We start from the raw sequence: 18,833 nt of genomic DNA, 5'->3' as shown, positions 1-18,833 counted from the left end.
AGCGAAACCCTGCAGTCGTGTCCCTGCCCCCCCAGCTCCCCCCATTTCCATCCATTTCATCTGGAGAGCGCACGCTGCCGGACAGAGAGCAGGCAGCTGCAGCGCACACAATTGGTGGTATTTATCAGATAAAATCTAATGAGTTCTGGGAAATGTTCCTGGGTGCATTCAAGTCATCCCTGCACATTATCGAGTTTAATTGGGCTGCAGCTGATGAGCGTGTAGGTGGGGAGCTGGGTGAGGAGCCGGGCGAGGGCCGGGCTGGCCACCAACGCCAGCGGCTCCCCTGCCCGGCTTCGCCGCTCTCCGAGGGGCCGGGGGAGCTGTGCCCCGGGGCTGAGCCCCGCAGCTCCCCGGGGATCCAACCCAGCGCGGGGGACCCACCCCGGCATCCTGGGGACGCCAGCCGATGGGCGGGAGGGCAGCCGGCGTTCTGCGGCAGGCACGGTGTAAAACACTGCAGAGCTCATGCCACCCAGCCGTGCGCGGCCACCAGCTCCTGCTCGGAAGGGAGACGGAATGGCGCTGGCACCCGAGCTGCTCCTGGGACCCGGGAACAGAGGAGCTGAGTTTTGTCAAAAGCAAATGGGTCAGGAAAGGAACAGCTCAAGTTTTAAAATGGCTGATAACAATAGTTGTGAAAATATTCCAAGTTACTAAAAAGAGATTTTTAAAAGATCAAAGCTCCTCTCCTGCGATATCAGAATCAGAGGAGACTGGAAATGGAAATTCTCCATCAAGTGCCCTTGCAAACACAAATGCCACCCACCGCTCACAGCTGGAGAACCAAAAGGGCTGTGGCACGGTACAGAGGAATTACACCTGCAGCGCTACGGCAGCTGAGTTGGGCAGTCACGCATCAGGGTAACCGTTCCTAAAGGCACACGTGCACGGGCCGGCGGGGCCAGGAAGGTGGATCCGCAGTGGCCCCCGGCAGAGCCGTGCAGCCGTGAACAGCGGCGGGGAGCAGGGAACGGGGGAGCATGACCAGCTCCGCTTCACCTCCCCGGCCGGGCACTTGCGCATGGGAATGACACACTCACAGATTGCATCACTGTGATTTATCCTGCTGTGTTTATTAAGGCTCTGGATATGCCTGCATTCTTCTGGGCTGCTCTTGGATGTGGGGAGCTCTGCGAGGGCCAGAGGAGTCTGGAGCTGCGTGTTCTGAGCACGCAGGAGCCGGGACGGGGGCACAGGTGAGACACCGCCGTGCGCAGCCCAAGCCTCCCCCAGTGCAGGTTCTGCTGCGCTGCCGCTCGAGCGGGGAGAGCCAAGAACCAAGGAACGCAGAGGGAGGCGAGCGGAGCCAAAAGGAGGACAGATCACCAGGAAATACAAAACCTCCCAGTCACAACAAGGAGAAACTTTCCAAACGTAGTTGACAAAACCTTCAGATGCAACGTCGAGAATTAAAGGGGTTTTCAGCAAGCGGATGCACTGCTCTCAGTTTTCCCTGCTCAGCTGGGACAAAACATGTACCTGCATTGTTGCTGGGCGGTTTGACTTGCTCCAACAAGACTCTCTTTTTCTCCCGGGTGAATCTGGCCACAGCTGGATGCTTGGGTTCACTCCCAGGGAAAAAAAAAAAGCGATCGTGTCGCACCGAACAGATGCAGAGGCCAAATGTGAAGTTCAGTATCGGTAAGCCTCATCAGCGTGAATACCAGGCATGCTGGGACTTGCAAGGAAAACACATATGGTGCTGCAACGCTCCTCTGAGTCGGGCTTTCCAGACCAAGTTGCCTGGGTGCCCAAAGCCATCCTCTCTGGCTTAGGGCAAGCTGAGCTCGACAGGAGATTGCAGGGGGACGCACTGACAGGGGATCCCGGATGCGCTCACCAGCCCCAGCACGGCGTCAGCACCGCCGCGGGTCTTTCATTGGTGAAAGCCACGGGCACAGCCACGAGTTGATGTTAAAACATCACCGCGGTTCCCACCTGCAGAAGCACAGCCAGCCGAAGGGGACTTCACTCAAACGTCCCCCAGGCATGGAGCCGGACTGGGGGCTGCCAAGGCTGCAAACACCATCCCCTGCACCGCTGCCACCCCACACCAGCAATGCCCGGCTGGAGACCAGCACCCAGCCCACAGCCCGCGGGGCAGCACGCTGGACACCGCCGAGGATCCGCAGCCTTCCCGCAGGGGCCAAACCCCGGTGCCACACCAGCCAACTTCACCTTCACGGCACACGACCAAGGGGCAGCACCGGGCAAATGCCATTCCCACACCCCCGACCACCAGTCTCGTTTCTTCCCTTAACTCTGGCTGTGTGCGAGCACAGCATTCAGTTACAACTTCAGTCTGCTACACTCAATTATCTTTCCTCTTCGTGATAATAACAGCTATTGTATTCACCGACAGCCGCGGGGCTTTGGCCAGCCCCGGGCCGTGTCTGCAGCCCTGCAAGAGCCAGCCCCTGCCCCCCCAGCCCACACACCCAGCAAAGCCCCCGTTTTCCACTGAAAACAGAAATTGCCGACGCTTTCACACTGCAATAGGAAAAGCTACAGAGCCAGCGGGGCAATAAACACCTGAGAGAACAAGTTTATGTTAACAAGAAATCCTGTGAAAGATCTGCTGCAACGGAAAGCAAGGTGCTGAAGCCTACCTGAGAGGTGGAAAACAGCCGAAGGAAAGGGGCTCCCAGAAAGCCTCCCAGCAAGAACCAGCACTGGTTTTAGTGTCCCACTATCCCTCTGGGCTGGCACGGGAAATAATTCACAGCCAAAGGCCAGGCTGCAGGGTAGGGAGCAGAAGTTACCCTCAAGTACACCTCTGTGTTCACACGAGTGCATCGGCCGCAGGGCAGAGTAAGAAAGTAGGTTTCTTGACTTTTTTTACTCCCACCTTAGAGGTATTTTGGAGCACGTTTGCTTCACAAATGCAAGGTTAGTGCTCTCCCCTCCAAAACACTGAATTCCTGAAAAGGACTGTTGGAAGGAAAGGGAATATAAAAATAACCAGCTTTGTAGAATAAATTAAAGTCGTGGTTAACAGCAGGTACTATGCTTGTCCCGACTTTGCCAGTGGAACAAGGTTTTGCCCAAGGAATGGAAAAACACCTCCCCCAGATTGTGTGCACCCTGCCACACACACACGGGCAAACCCACTCACCCCACGATGTCCTTCCTACTTTTCATGGCAACAGATAACCATCAAATTGCAACAGACTTCCACGGAATTGCATTACAGTAACTATTCAATTTGGTAAAACAACAGTCTGTCAATCCCCCACCTCACAGTGGGGCACCCGTGCAGCCGACGGACAGAGCCTCCTCCCACCTCCCTCTGCGGGGTGAGTTAGATCAAGGGAGCAGGAGCCAAGAAAAGCACTTCCAGGGTCCCGTGCCCCCCCCGCGTACGTAGGTACGTATGTTAGTCTGGAGAAGAGCAAGCTGAGGGGAGACCTCATTGCCCTCTACAACATACATATATTTTTAAAAATATATGCTTTGAAGTTTGAACGTAGTTACAAAAAGTCTAGGCCTCGACTTAGTGTGCAGTGTAGTCACTGGGAGGCAGAGAGAGGAGACGGGTCCAGGTTGGGCCGGGGATCACTCCCAGCATCCCGGGGAAAACCGCAGCTCAAAGACATCTCGGCGCTGGTGACTTTTATTCTCCTTTCTTCTGTTGAAAAAAGATTTGACTAAAATCTATATAATTGAATTGGTTTAGTACTGGGTCTGTTCAGCACAAAGAGCAATCTAGAGAAGCTCTCATTAAAATGTCTGTGTCCTACTCTGTCTGCGGCGACCGAGCAGACGCCAGCTATTTATTGGAAATCTTTTGCTCATGCTAGATTCAATCTGTTTCTGTACATAGTTTCAGTTTCACTGTGATAAACAATTAAAAAGAATCCAGATAATTACGTGCTATCAACAACCTCTATCCAACAACACAAAGTTCAAACGCAAGCCCACAGGAATTCACGCCCGGGTAATGCAAAAGGCCTGGTGCTTCTTGCGGAGATCCCGGCCGGCCGGCGCGAGCTCGGCAGAGATGTTCAACCACAGAAACTCCAGAGCAAACCCAGCACAGGCCGCGGTACGTGCTGCTAAACGACTGCTCTTGCCAGTGTCGGTGATGTAAGCTTTAGCCTAATTTAAGACACCCGTTATCATGTCTAGAGAGATGACTCTTATGTGTGATGAAGATACAAGAGCTGCGAAGAACCTGATAAGAGAGATGCTGCAGTCTCTGAAGTGCGTTCCTCTCCTGCTAGGAACAGAAATATACAGGTCTTTTGGAGAAGCGTGGAAGAAAAAGCTACCAGAAAATGCAGACAGCTCATCTATTGACAATCCAGGCTAAGGAGGTTAAAAGTTCATTTGCAGAAGCAGAATAAAACCTTTTGCTAATTTACACATTACAGGAAGCCAAGCCCAAAGAAACACAGCAAACACCTACAAGTTTTTTTGTGGGATTTTTTTAAAATTCTGTAGAATCTCATATTAAAAACAAAACCAGAAGAGTAAGAGCGAGCCAGAGCTGGCGAGGCAAGGGGACACGCACCCAGCCTCGTGCTTTGCACCGCACAAGGAGAGGGCAGGGGGAACGCGAAGGTGGTGCTGCTGCCCAGCGAGGCCTCGACGCCTCCGGCTCCTAAAGACCCGCTGCACCACGGCAGAGCTGCCTCCCGCAGAGGGGCTCCAGCGGTGGGCAAGGATCGCCCTCGCCACAAGTCTTGAGCAGAGAAAAGACCAGGAAAACAAGGGAATGCACTCACAGCGTCATCGTTACCCCAGCTGCTAATTGCAAACAGCTCGGGACCGCGCTCGCTGTGCTGCTGCTGGGTATCTGGTGGCATGTGCTCCAGGAGCCGATCTGCTGGCACGTTATCAATAATCCCGTGGATTATTCTGGGGTAGCAGAAGGAAAATGGACGCAGGCCACTGGCAAACAGAACAAGACCATCTAAGAGACTGCTGTGACGGCCGGGGAGGTCTGAGCCCCATGGACCACATTCAAGTGCTGCCTCTGGCTTTGTGGGATCTGAAACCACACAGGATTTCTGCAGGGAGGCAGGAGAAGGCACAGGGCAGGCTCCTTCCTCTCTGCAAAGCTCCCTGGTTGAAAAAACTGACCCCTAACAAATTATGTTCAAGGGAAAATTATCTTCGGGAGCCTAATGCAGAAACAGAAAACAAGAGAGACGTTATGGCAAAACCAGGCAGATTTCATCACAGCTGGGAAGGCGTGAGAGCACGGGAGCCCCCGCTGGGGGCTCTGCCCGGGGCCTGCGGACCCCCGCGGCCTTTGGCTTTCTGCAGAGCTACCGGTGGTTCCCATTAAATGCTGTAATCCAATTAGCCGGGCAAGACGGGCGCGCTAAGATTTCAAACTGAGCTGCAGAGCAATCTCATCCACTGCCCGCCTCCAACATTAAAAACACCCCAGAATCTGCACAGAGCCCGATCCGATGGAGGAGGGGGACTCAGAGGACGTGGCGCTGCCCCCCCAGAGCCGCACCCAAGCGCTGCCTTCCCCTTCACCCGCCCTCCCAGGCTGCTCCTTCCAAACCCCCTTCTGCCAGGAGCCCGCGGCACTGCTGCTGCCTTGGTTGGCTTCTCCCACGCAGGAACAGAAAAATAAACAGACAACGGGCTATCCTTGCTAATCATGTCAAAGCATTAAAACAAAAGGGATTTTTATTGATCTGAGTGGGCTTGGCTCCAGTCAGGAAGAGGATGATTTAAAAGAGTCGCTTAGAACTGTATTTTCCAAACCAAGGATGTTCTCGGTTTGATTTGGTTTAGCATGATCAGCCTAAACTTTCCTTCCTCCATGCTCTGTGCTGGCTCCCAGCTCTGCCCTGTCGGCCCAGGAGGTGTAGGCAATGCACACAGCAGGGCCGGCCCGGGCACACGGACCCGGAGGCACCAGTGCTCCCGGCCGCTGCCGTGGGGATGAAGCTGTGGGGAGATGCGGGCTCACCCCCACAGCACCCCCTCTCTGCCTGTCCCTTAAAACACCCGTTACAATGGCAGAGTGGGGTGGCTGGGGCTGAGGGTGCCTCGGCACAGCGGCTCTGGGGATGCCCAGCGGCTCTGACATGGCACTGGCTGCGGCACAGGACAGGCATGGTGCTCAGCATCCATCCCGGCTCGCCAGCTGCCAGGACCTGGTGCTCCAAAAAGCAGAGAAACAAAACAGGAGAAAAAGAAAAAAAAAGGAAAGAGGGGGGAAAAAAACCCAACCGGTGTGAGCCTGAGCCAGGACAGACGAGCCCGAGGCAGATTCTCCCAGTTCCTGCGAGGCAGAGCGGTGCCTCCAGGAGCCCCCATTTGTGCTCCCGTGGGAGCACCCGGATCCTTTGGGCCACTCGATCTCCCAGCAGTCCTGTGATCCAAAGGGATCAGAAACAGGCACTGGGCAAAAAAATGGCATTTCCGAAGTAGGGCAAGTGGGCGGCAGCATGGGAGAATCACTGCCCGGCCTGGCCAGGCGAGGTCAAGGAGCTTTTGGCAGGCAAATCAGGCGAGGAGCATATGAGAGAAGTGCAGCTCAGAGGCCTCAGTGACAAGTGGAAATTTCCAGAACATCCTGGACAAGAATGACTTACTGGAAGTAATACATAAATCAAGCAAATGAATAGTTACCAGACAGCAGCATAAACAGCTGCCAGGGGGATGAAATCAGACCTGCTGTGCCAAGAGGCGTCAGCCTCCTCGCCGGCTGCACCTTCGGGGGGAAACAGGGAAAACAGCCCAGGGAAAAGCACATTTCTGGGGAGCAGCCGCCGCCGGCCCCGCACAGACGCCTCGGTGGGTTCCCCGAAGGTGGCGGGCACAGAGCAGGTCCCCGGGGGGGACATCGGCTCCCGCGGGGCTCTGCACGGGCAGTGCAGCCCGGGGAGCACAGCCCGGGGCTGCCAAGGACGGGACTGCTCCGCGCGGAGGAAAACAAGTGCCGGGTTGTATTTTTAGGCAGAAGACTTGGAGGATTTTTTTTCACCTTCTCCTTCCCCAACAATCCCTCGTTCAGCAGGGAGCCCTCCGAAAGGCGCCCAGCTCCCTGCCCAGCCCCGGCCCTGTCCTGCCGAGGGGCCATAACGGAGGGTGGGTTTTGCTGGGGCTGTGGGGCCATGGCCCTGCAGAGCCCATGGCAACCAGCCACGCAGAGAAGTGGAAAACAATTTGTGCTGGAGATAGCAATCACCATCACTTTGGTTAAAACACGTAAATTAGAAAACACCACCACAGCAAAACCAAAGGGAACTAGTCACTGCCGGCCGGGCCGCAACTGTCAACGATTACAGATAATTAATTCTGCTAAACACACGCACACACATTTCTGCTGCAGCCTCCTTCATTGTTTTGACCTTTTGCCAGGAGAGGAGCGGACGCGCGGCAGGGCCAGCCCGGCTCCTCGGGCCGGGGGGATGCACGCAGCAGCGGCGGCGATGCGCGGAGCGATGCCAAGCTGCCGGAGGCTCTGGGGAGCTGCTGAAGGGAGAACCTGGAGAACCTGGATCTCACTGCCACAAGAACAAAGCAAGGCTCAGATGTCCAATTAAGTCCACGCAAAAAAAAAATAATTCCTAAATGCTTCAAACATCATCAGAGTGAAATCCTCCTGGTCTGCACCTCCAAAGCATTTACTCCTTGGAGAGAAAGTACATTAAAAAAGAAGAAAAAACAGGGATGATACCACAGCTCCATTAACAAAAATGGCAGTTTGCTGCCACCAGCTCCGCTCCCGGCAGCATCACCGGCGCAGCCACCACAAGCTCAGCAGCACCACGCGCACCTCCGCTTCGCTTTCAACTGTTTCAACTTATTTGGCAAGAAAAAAAAAAATTGGTTTAATCAGAGCTGGCACATTCTTCTGATAAAAAAGCATCTAAAACCACAGTGCAGCCATTCTTGGAGACAGGTGCTGGGCCAAAAGCAGATAATCTGCAGCAAAACAAGAAGCAGGCGAGCAGGAGCGAGTTGCTAGGTGATGTGCTGCGGGACAGCCTGCTGCACCCAGGGCGCTCCACAGCACCCAGGAAGGATTGTTTTCCTCCCTTCCCAGCTCAAAACAGTGGGGGAAAATTCCCAGAATAAAGAGAGAGAAAGCCCTGAAGATGGTGTGAGGAGTCCCACAGAGCTTGAGGCTGCTGCCCCGAGGGGTGCGGGGAAGGCTGGGCCCAAACTGCTAAAAAATGCTGCTGGAAAAGGCATTTGGGAGAGCGGGGAGCCACTGCCCTGGGAGAACCCCCCTGCAAACACCAGGAGGTCCAAGGATTAACAGACTGACTAAGCTCTAGGGACTGGTAACTAAAACAGCTACAAGAAACAGGAGAAGATACGTGCGGGTTTGTCTTTCAATTCTTTGACAGACATGGGCTATTCTGGCCCGAGACAAGAGGAACCAGGCGATTTTTAAGATCATCCATAGTCTCACTAACTTCAGTCTCTGCATCCCCAGACACGTCTGTTGGCAGGGCCAGCAGATGCAGGCATGGGGCTTACTGGGACGGTCCGGCCTGCGGGTTTGAGGCTTTCCTGCAGAGATCCCCTTGGAAAAACACCAGAACAAAGAGATCTCCTCTCTTTCAGGAACAGTAAATCACAGCTGGGTTTATCACAGGAATCCTGACAGCATGAACATGTCCCAAGAAAGAAAATTAAAGGTTTCACCTACTCATGGGTCAAAGAATAACATCATAATAGCAAGTTTCACTGGAACCGGGGTCTGTAGGGCAGAGGAGGGAATTTGCAGCATGACACTCCTGACGCAGGAGCAGGGACAGGGGTTGCTCACGCTCTGTATTTCGCAGCAGATAACTGCCTGGACACCTGAACACGAGACAGGAGGCAGCACAAACAAGCCTAGAGACGCAGTCAGAGGCAGAAATCAACTTCATTTTCTATTTATACACTCCCCTCCCTCCACCCGGCCTGTGCCTGTCACCAGGATCTGTCCTCCCCCCACCTCCAGATCTCCCTTCCCCTCCAGTGTGGGGGGACAAGCCCTGGGACCAGCAGCACTTTGCCCCTGGACCAGCAGCACCAGTGTCCCCTCACCTAGCACGAGCCCCTCTCCCCACACGCCGAATTGCAGGGGGGCACCCAGCCACCACGGGAAACCCATGACATTTCCCTGCTGCGCAGAAGGAAGGGCACTGCTCACGACCTCAGAGGCACTCATCCCGGCTGGTATTTAATTTGTGTTAATTATTGCTGTTTTTCAAATTATCAGCTGTGTTAGAACGGTTTTATCACTGTTCTTAACCACAGCCCCACGCCACACGAGGAGCCCGGTGTCCCTTTTCATCAAGCAACAGTGAAGATGCAAACCAAGAACCAGGAGATGTAAGGCAACGTGGGACGGCGTCTTTTTCTCTGTTTGACAGATACAGATTGAGTTCTGCTTTTAGTCGAAGAGATCTCCGCAGTAGTACTGTGAGAAATACTTTTTTAGCTCATCTGATAAAAATGCAAATCTTGATTATTCATACATTACTTCAAATAAATAAAAAAGACACAGAAACAGATGAGGCAATCCCCTGCCCGAAGCGCAGCCCCAGCTTGGCAGAGCCAGGAAGGGGCCCTTCGGTTCTGCCCGCGCTGCCTGTGGATGCTGCCGGGTGGCGAGCGCAGCAGAGCAGGCCCTCGCTCCTCGGCTTCCTGCCCTTCTTTGAGATAATTTTTTTCCCATTAAATAACCACTGTGAGCTGTTTCTCTTCCTAATATAGCACACACCACTGCAGCCGTTGTTTGTTTGTGTTTTGGTTTAGTTCCTTCCCTACTAAAGCAGCATGAAACCCATTGTATCACCTGCCTCTCCTCTCCACATCTCACTCAAACACCGCTGGGTTTTCCTTTAAATGAAAAGCACTTCAGTGGTTAGGAGATTCCTCACGCATATTTGGCCGACGGGAGAACCTGGAACCGCCTGGCCCTTGGCGTGAGCCCGGAAACGCAGAAGGGTTTGAAACTGAGATCTAAACCAGCTCTTTGGTTTGTAACAGCCTTGCTGGGGAGCCCATGGAACAGACACAAGCCTGGGTCACAAGAAAGCATCTGGAGTCACTGCTAAGCCTATTTCAAGTATCATTTGTTATTTTTTCTCTTAAGCAGATAACTTCAGGTTCTCCCAGACCTTCTTCTAAACAGCCATGCCGATGAACTCCTTCCCCAGATTTCCAAGCCCTACCTAATCCCTCCTGCTCACGCAGTGCTGGTGCGAACAGCGAGGGCAGCTACGACCCCGCAGCCTTGAGGCTGGCACAAACACCTGATGATGCTCTCACTTTTTAAACACTAATCAAAGGTTTCCATGGTAACCAGCAGGAGCAGGAAGATGGGAAATTATAGGTCAGCTCTATCACTGAAAGCAAAAAAATTATTCAATTCCTTTGCCCTCGAAGAGTTTCAAGGTGACCTAGAAGTATTGATTCATCAGGCTGCATAAAGGCAGAAAACACGCCCCAGAGCGGCCTTCTACTGCAGCGAAGAAATAGCTTTTAGTCCTTTAATACCAGGCTTGATCTGAACCCCAGCGAGGAGCTTAACCTCCGCTCTGCCTTCCGGAGAGCCGAACGCCATCCCCACGCCATCCCCAGCAACGCTCCGCTCCCAGCAGTGCAGGGGTTCCTCCTGGTGCCACACAGGCGGGGGCCGGCGGGGCCGGGGGGCAGCAGGAAAGCCCCCTCCCTCCCTCCTGCTCCGCTCCGGCTGCCAGCCCTCACTTCCCTCGCACACGGGTTTCCAGTTACTCGCCAACCAGATATGACTCAACACCGCGCACACACACACACACACAAGGAAACTTTTCTCCCACTATTAACTTTCAGAGGAAGTGGAAAAAGGAGAGAAAAACATATCAGTCATAAACGTACTTTGCCAAGTGGTTCATCAGCAAGTGCAGCATCTGCCTGTTTTTCTCTGGGAGCCGATGAACGAGGCTGTGGATCTCAGACACCCTCGACTCCTGATTCTCCAGTTCTGCATTGGAAATAAAAGATGATTTAACTCCGTGTCAGGGGGGTTATGATAGAAAGAGGCGTGCAGGCCCAAACATTACCATCGCCAGACATCCCAGAGACCCAAGGCTCCTGCTCCTTACTCCCCCCTACACCCCGGCACGCTGTGGACCCCTTCCCCAGCACTTCTCCTTTCCACCAACTCCAGCCAGCTGTTCCCAAAAGGAAACTCATGGGCCAAAGTGGCGAGCTGAGCGCAGACACCAGCTGTGGTCAAGGCCGGCTGTGCTCAGGGAAGGGGCTGGCTGTAACCAGAGTGTTTCCCTGATCCCAGCAATGGGAACAGGGGCACATTCCTGCTTGCCGTGCTCCCGAGCACCAGCAGGATGTGCCAAACATGGTGCCCGCTGAGGCTGCAGCATCAGTGGCCGGTTGGGCCTGCGGGTGCTGGCAGAGCTGTCCCCACCACCCGGGGAGGCCACAGGCCATGTGGGCCCCCTCCCAGCCCCCTGGTCCCAGCCATGGCTGTGCAGGCTGCGCAGAGCCAGCAGAGAGCTACCTGCTCTCATAGAAAGCACCTTCCCAGGGCAGCCAAAGGCAAGTGGCACAGACATCTGAACTGCAGCTGAGCTCATCAAAAGGCCGTGGGTGGTGTTTGAACAGCGGCCTCCCCCACTCTGGCGCAGGATGGTCACAGTAAGACAGAGCTGCAGCAGCAGCTCCTGCCACCAGCCAGCTCCCTGCTCCCCCTGCACCATCTGTGCTTCCTTTTCATCTGGTTCAGTCCCAAACAACAACATGCCCTGTGTCTCTCTATTCTTATTCTACTTTCCGGGACTTAAGAACAAGGAGGTCGGTGGGGAAGCAGCAGGGCAGAGGTTACGCTCAGCTACTTGCAAATTAGGCTCCTCTTTCAGACCGGTGCCGTAAACATCAACAAACTCACTTGCTGCTTTGATGAAGCTCCTTTGAAACTGGTACATCATGAGCGGCCCCGGAAGCATTCTGGAAGATAAAAAGGTAACACACACAAAACACATCAATCCACAGAAGTAAAGCTCTGCCCTCACCAGAAATTCAGCTCCATTTTTAAAAGTGCAGAATTAAGCAACAGCAACTCTAATTAATTCTCCCCATCAGAAGGAATAAGATCTATTCTTATATAGACCTACATTCTTATATACAAGACCTTATTCTCATATAAAGAAGTACCTTTGAGTTATTCTTCCTCCCTTTTCTGCACCATTCATTTTTAATTACAGCATTCCTTCAGTAACACAGTAACACAGAGTTTCAGTACATTAGTGAGCCCATGATTTCCAAGTAAGTTTAAAAATAAATTAAAAAGAGAAACAAGCCTAGTCATAAAGCTTGAACAGTCACCATTCCCATTAAATTCCCCGTCCTCCCCTCCCACTTCCACATCCCTTCAGTGGGACATCTTGGTGCTGCCGACATTCTTCACTGCTTTGCAAACAGTTCGAACTCTGGAGCAAAGGTTGCCAATCATGCAAAATTATGTAGTGTTTTGTGATTTTCTAGGCTGAGATCCACTAAGCTAATTATACTCATCACCCTAATTGGATTTAGCCTCTCTCTTGTGCGCTCTCTCTCTCAAATACAACCCAACGCACAGAACAGCAACAGCAAGCAAGAAGCTGCAGTCGCGACAGGTAGAAGCATGTTGTAGCTAATGAGCTGCTGAGTGCTGCCAACAAACTAACCCTTTGGGAAGAACCCACGACGACAACGGCAGCAACTTGCAGACAGAAATTATTACTACAATACAGCTCAGCACTCCGTTCTGAAAAAGGACTACAGCCCCAGCCCTGAGAGAAGCAGCGCTCACCTCCTGCCACAGGCTCGTTAGGCAAGAGCCCGTCGTGAAAAGCTTAGGGAAAAATTTAAATCAAGGCAGAGGATGCAAGAATGAGCTTTTAAAATCATGTTTGTATGATACATGCATCTGTCAGAGAGCTGACCGCGTTCCCCAGATCCTACTCAAACGTGGTGGGGGGTCAAGGGAAGAGCCAGAATAAATTCTCTAAGAGCAGTTTCTCCTTTGTTTCTATTGAAGTGCTATTGTTAAGGATCTGCAGGAACAGGCAGTAACGCCTCAGACCATCGCCGAATCCATCCTGAAGCCGCATGAGAGATGAGGCTTTTCTGCCTTACCTCAGGTAAGTTTTCAGTGCACTAGTAATGGTCTTTATCTCCCACTCCGCACAGATCTCTGTTTCTGTTTCTGTGGCTGTTTTGGGATCTACGGAAAAAGACAAAAAGGCAAAAAGTGAACCAAAGGGAAGATAATTCCAGTTCATACCAGCTAAGCTGTGTGGGCAGACCATCACATCCCAGTTTATTTGCTATTCCCCAGCGCAGTGACCACAAGCCAATCCCCAACAGACACTTCTGCAGGGAAGCAGAGTGCGTTACACGACACGGGCCACACTCACTTGCACAGGACGAGAAAAAGAAAAGACAAACATTAATCATGAGCGAAGAGATGGGCAGTTTGACTCGAAGCGTGACATTACACGGGGCACAGGAGGCTGTGGCATTCAGCAACGGCGGTGACAGAGCAGGGCACAAACACAACAGGGACCCCGGCACACAGAGACCCCCCAGGCCTCAGCAGAAAACCCCCCGTAGGCTGCGGGCGCTGCCACAGCCCAAAGGAGCACGAGTGGCAGCAGCACCAGGAGGTGGCTTGTTCTCCCACCCGAGGCAAGGGAAGAGTCCCCAGAGCCAGCCCGACCAGCCGTGGAGGGTGCAGGGAGGCAGCTCCACGCTCCCTCACCTCTGCGGCTGTTTCATTTGGACGGGAGGGAAGAAGCGGGGCTGCTGCACCCCGTGCTCCGCGGACAGGCTCAGCACAGCTGATGTTGGCACGTTATCTGCCGGGGGACTGGGCTCAGCTCACCGCTCCAGGAACATGTCACCGAGTGTCACCTTCGCCAGCCCAACACCATCTGTGAGGGGGTCTCAGACTGGGAAGGTCCCGTCACCTCGCAGAGCCCGAACACCCGCCGAGCTCCCAAGGACCACCACAACCCTGGAGCCTCTCGCTGCTGCCCAGGTACAAGGGAGGGAGCAGCAACACGGCTTGGTTTGAGCTGCGCCAGCGGCGAGGAGGGGGAGGAGAAGCACCCAGGGTGTTCTGGAGCGCTGCAGGGCACGGGGCACAGAGGCAGCTCCGGTTGGGAGGGTCACTGGTGCGGCAGAACGACACTGCAGTTTGTTTTGACACCTCTGGCCTCTCACTGTCATCCTATTCTGCTTCTCCATCCTCCCCACCGCAGGCTGTTTCTTGCCATCTTTAATTTTTAAATTCCTGATTCACCCTCCTCCACCCCTGCAGCAGACACAGGGCTCCACAGCAGCCCCTGAGCCGCCGTGAGCCTCGAGGAGCATTGGGTATGACAGCAAACCTCCCAGCACGGGGACAACCCAGCCAGGACCCCACAACAAATGAGACGGTGCTGGGCCCTCGGTGGCAGAGATGGAGCTGCCATCCACATGCACCCGCCACAGCCCCTGGCCACGGCTCGTCCTCGCCCTGTCCCCAAGCCCGTGACGCAGCGGAGGGTTGGCTGCCGGCACAGCCGGCGAGCGCAGCTCTCGCAGCACTCCTGAGGGAGGTCTCCAAGCTGCCAGCACCCGGAGAGTCACTGACTGGCAGGAAAGGTGCAAACAGCAATGCTGGGTCACACTTTGTAAGCGTAAGGCCAGGGAGCCTCTGAAGCACCTCTGTTTTTATTGTTGAATACTGCAGCACGCTATTCCCCGTCTCCTCTGGGGCCTTACCTTCCTTTCTGCATTTTTCCCCTCCGATCTTTCCTTTTAAAAACTCCTTTACAGAAATCAAAAAACTGCTGCAGCTGTTCTGGACGATGTAAATCGGAGGCTCCAGACTAGCAGCCCGTCCCTTCCAGCTGCCTGCAAACTCGCAGGACTCTGCAGCTTTCTGCTTCTCCCTGCTTTCTGCAAACCACTGACCCAGGTCTGGAAGCCAGACTTGTTTGCACAAACTTCCACAGTGAGATCAATAAGGCGCTATTTTTACTGATTTCTGCAAAAACACCTCAACGCTCTGACAATAAGAGCCCTCGGGAAGCAGAGACTGCTCCCCGCCTCGGCACCTCCACCCATGCCGGGACCCCGTGGCCACGGGGGCCGGAGCCAAGCTGGCTGCACTGGGGGGGGTCCTCGGTGACCGCTGCCATCTGTGCCCCCGCCCCGAGCAGACAGCACCGCGGATGATGTTTATTTTTGCATCTTTGCCGACAGTTACAGCCAGCCATCAAGAAAGCCACCAGGAGATGGGCGGTAAGTGGCCTGGCCGTGGATACCTCACGCGCGGCGCCGAGGACCGAGACTAAAGACGGCAACTGCTCCAGGCCTGAAGCGAGGAGCACGGCCGGGGAGGAGGGGGAAGCTGGGCACGAACGTGCCCTGTTCACAGGCGTCAGCATGTTGTTTCTCTCCTGCTTGGACGCTGCTTCATGAACGCTCTTTGCTAACTCGCTCCTGGCATCTCTCAGCCTTCAGCCTCATCGGGCTTTGACTGCGCCGAGCCCCAGATGAGCAGGACCTGGAAATGCAACAGGGATCCTGCTCCCACCGAAATCCCCGGGAAACCTCTGCGGGGACCTCGGGAGACACGGCCGTGGGTAATTTCAGGGATAGGGCCGTGCCAAGCGTCCCTGGCGAGGCGGAGCAGGCGCAGAGAGGCACTCACCGCGACCAAAGCCAAGCCTGATGCCAGATACAGCTGCCGACGCCATCTGGTCCCACGGAGTCAGCTCAGTGGGTGTTTGTCTTTTCACAGACACATATAATGTGCTTTTGAATTTTAAAGCAATAGGTAAGCAGAGTGTAATTTTAAAACTAATTAAAAGAATGCACTGAATAAGAGTTCGGCTTTCCCTTAGGGCAAAGGGTTTATTTTAATTAAAAAAAAAACATCAAGAGGAGCACTTGAAAAAGTAAACATTTAAGAAATGTATATTCACGCAAAGATCACGTGTGTGTCTCACAGCAATCAGACAAATGAACACCATCCTTCCTCATCAATGCCAAGGCAACTTCCTACTGCACTACCTTTTTAAGGAGGCGATTTTAATAGATTAAAGATAAGCTTGGCATAGTAAAAAAAAAAAAAAACCCAAAACAAAAAAAACCTAAACAAACCCTTTTTAAAAAAAACCCTTTTTAATAGCAAGGCCTTCGCTGAAGTTGAACAAATAACTCAAGACTGGATGTCTTTTCAAAAGCTCATCCAGGAGTTTACAGCCATGATTCATGAAACAGTAGGTGCAACTCTACAGGCGGTCTCACGAAAAGGCTCGGAGCAGATAGTCAGATCCCCCTGACCTTCAAATCTATGAGTCTGCAAAACGTCAGCTTGGGGGTTACAGATGTGGCATCTGTCTCTGCAGCGAGAGACGGCCGCAGCCTGCACCACAGCCAACGCCTGTCTCGCACAAGGACACATTTCCACAGGAACTGGTGTAAATGTGAAACAGGGCCTCTAAAAGCACCCACAGGCCAAATTCAGTATTAACCCTGAAGTTGATAATTGCTCTGAATTACTAATCTGATGTCTCTTAGCAGATACGGAGGAGGCCGGAGTGAAAGGGTAAGGGGAAAGGCAGTGGGAAGTGAACATCCCCAAGCTTTTTACTCCAGCAGAGACTGAAGCAAGCACTGTGCTCACACTGTGACACGGCCAGTCGCTGCAGCATCACCCCCGTTCTGGTTCACTCGTCGTGCGTGGTGACAAACACCACACAGGACAGTGTTCCCCGGCCCTCCCCGCGCTGCCAGACCAGAGGAGGTCACCGCAGCCTCACACGGGGCGATTCTGAGGAAAGAAAAGGGAGCTGCGGCACTCCAGATCTAAATCAAGAAGAAATTAGAATGTGCTTCTTTATGGCAGGAAATAGACAATTTAAATAGAAAATCAGGGGTGGGAGGAATCCATCCCCACTCCCAAAACATCAGTTTTGCTCATTTGTTTTCTTCCCAGAGGCAAAGAGCAGCAGCGGTGGGGGGGACGGGGTTCCTCCCTGCAGCCCCCGGTGCGGGGCTGGGTGCCACAGGGCAGGGAAGGGGCTGGCTGCGGCTCGGCAGCGCGGCGGGCGGGAGGGGAGTCTGGGTGGAAGGGAAGCCCAGGCGGGTCAGACCCCCCCAAACCCACCGCTGGGACGGGACCGCAGCAAGACACCCGCGTGCGATGCCGGGGATGGTCCCGAGGCAGCCGCACAGCCCCTGCCTGATGCCCTTTCCAAGGAACTTCACCTGCTTCCTGGGGATGGAAGAAGTCGCAGCCGTGAGGCAGCTGCTTCCAATTCCTCACTGATTTCTCCTGGGCAAGGGGAACCACTTGGGACACCACCACATCACCCACCCGCACCTGGGTGGTTCGAGAGATTTCCCAAAGAGCCACAGGGCAGCAAGGGGGCATCATGTAGCCTCCTAGCCCATACAAATGTTCCTCAACAAGCACAAGGATGACTAATCACCCGCACAATCCAGGCTTTGCTGACAACTTCACCATTGGAGGGGTGATAAAGGTAAGAGAGGAGCATCCTGCCCTGGAAGGCTGGATGGTTGCCAGAGAAGCATGAAATCAGAAAAAATCTGCAGAAACTGGGGGAGAAGTAAAGGTGGCGGGGGGAGATCGCGACCACCGACTCAATTCAAGACTGAAAAAACTTGCCCCCACCCCTGCAAGGAGCATGCCTGCTAATTTATCCAGCAAGAGAAGCTAATTTAAATATAACTCACCAATAGGAGGTGGAACAGTAATTACGGACCGAGGAGTGTAAACTTAGACAGGTTTTTGATTAATCTTAAATAGGTTGTAGTTCCTCTGTGTGGCGTGCGAGCTTTGTGCGATTGCCCCCTCGCACCCCTCTTTGCACAGCTCTGGAATAAAGGGGGATCTCAGCCCTGGGTACGAGCGTGGCTGTTGCTCTCTGGCCCTTCCGGCTCACGGCGGGGAGGAGCGAGAGGAGCAGGGCAGACGCTGTAAGGCTCCGCTCATCTCAGTGCCGAGTTTCAGCGGCGGATCTGCTGGTACCACCGCTGTCCTGCACGCACACGCTTCCACAATAAACCCTTTCATGGGAGCTCTGACTGCTAAAAGTTTGTTAATTTGTTGGGTTTTGTCCTCATTTTGATGGTGTGTGGTGATGGTGAAGGTTAGGGCAAGACAGCTTGCTCTGGCACAGAGGACCTGCCTCCCACGAGCCCTGGGGGAGGCACCCCTGCGTGCTTCACCCCGCTTTAGACAAAGATGAGCTGTTCTGGCCAAGCCCAAGACTCGTGCTGGGCCCGACTCAGCTGCTGCCCACCAGCAGACTCTGCTCCACGGTCGGCCGAGTGCAGTGCCGGCCTCCTGCAGAGACACCTCGTGCCAAACGCCTTCCCAGCCGCATCACCGACACCAGTCACCGCTCGGGGAAACTTGATCTTTTTGCCATTTAAACTGTATGTGAATCAGTAACGCTGCCCACATTCATTTCTAAATATAAGGGAAACCTGAAATTGTAAGCGCAACGTGGCTCCTCCGTGCAGGAGGGTTGGATCCGAACGGGAGCGTCCAAGCAGAGCGGTGCTGCTACCGGCAGGACGTCGGAGCCTCGAGGGCAGCCGAGAACAGGAGGGGGGTTGACAACGGACACGTTTCGTTTGGCGCTGACTTCACAGCAGCCTGAACGCTGGGGTTGTCAAAGATTATTGAATCGCCTGCGATTCGGAGAAGAACAGGGAGTCACGGGTTTGCAAAGCGTCCTGGCGATCACCAGCACAGCGGCTCCCGGCACACACTCGCCTCTGATGGGGCTTCCGGCATCCACAGCTAAGGAAGATGTGCCGGGACAAAGCAAAACCCCCGACGATATATC

The 18,833-nt window shown here is 54.0% G+C and overlaps 1 protein-coding gene across 4 annotated transcripts in view; it reads right to left on the bottom strand.

Annotated features, from left to right (window-relative positions):
- Nucleotides 1-18,833, bottom strand: part of ARHGAP26 (Rho GTPase activating protein 26) — a 145,959-nt gene that overhangs the window by 51,451 nt on the left and 75,675 nt on the right. For all 4 annotated transcript variants that reach the window (XM_074883287.1, XM_074883286.1, XM_074883285.1 and 1 more), the window contains exons 15-17: nt 13,096-13,183; nt 11,867-11,925; nt 10,837-10,942 (exon numbers count right to left, since the gene is read on the bottom strand). In XM_074883287.1, coding sequence (XP_074739388.1) covers nt 10,837-10,942; nt 11,867-11,925; nt 13,096-13,183 — 253 coding nt within the window. The remainder of the gene's footprint in view (nt 1-10,836; nt 10,943-11,866; nt 11,926-13,095; nt 13,184-18,833) is intronic.

Source organism: Strix uralensis, chromosome 14 (genome assembly GCF_047716275.1).
Source record: "Strix uralensis isolate ZFMK-TIS-50842 chromosome 14, bStrUra1, whole genome shotgun sequence".
Lineage (NCBI taxonomy): Eukaryota > Metazoa > Chordata > Aves > Strigiformes > Strigidae > Strix > Strix uralensis.
This window is presented reverse-complemented; position numbering and strand designations above follow the sequence as displayed.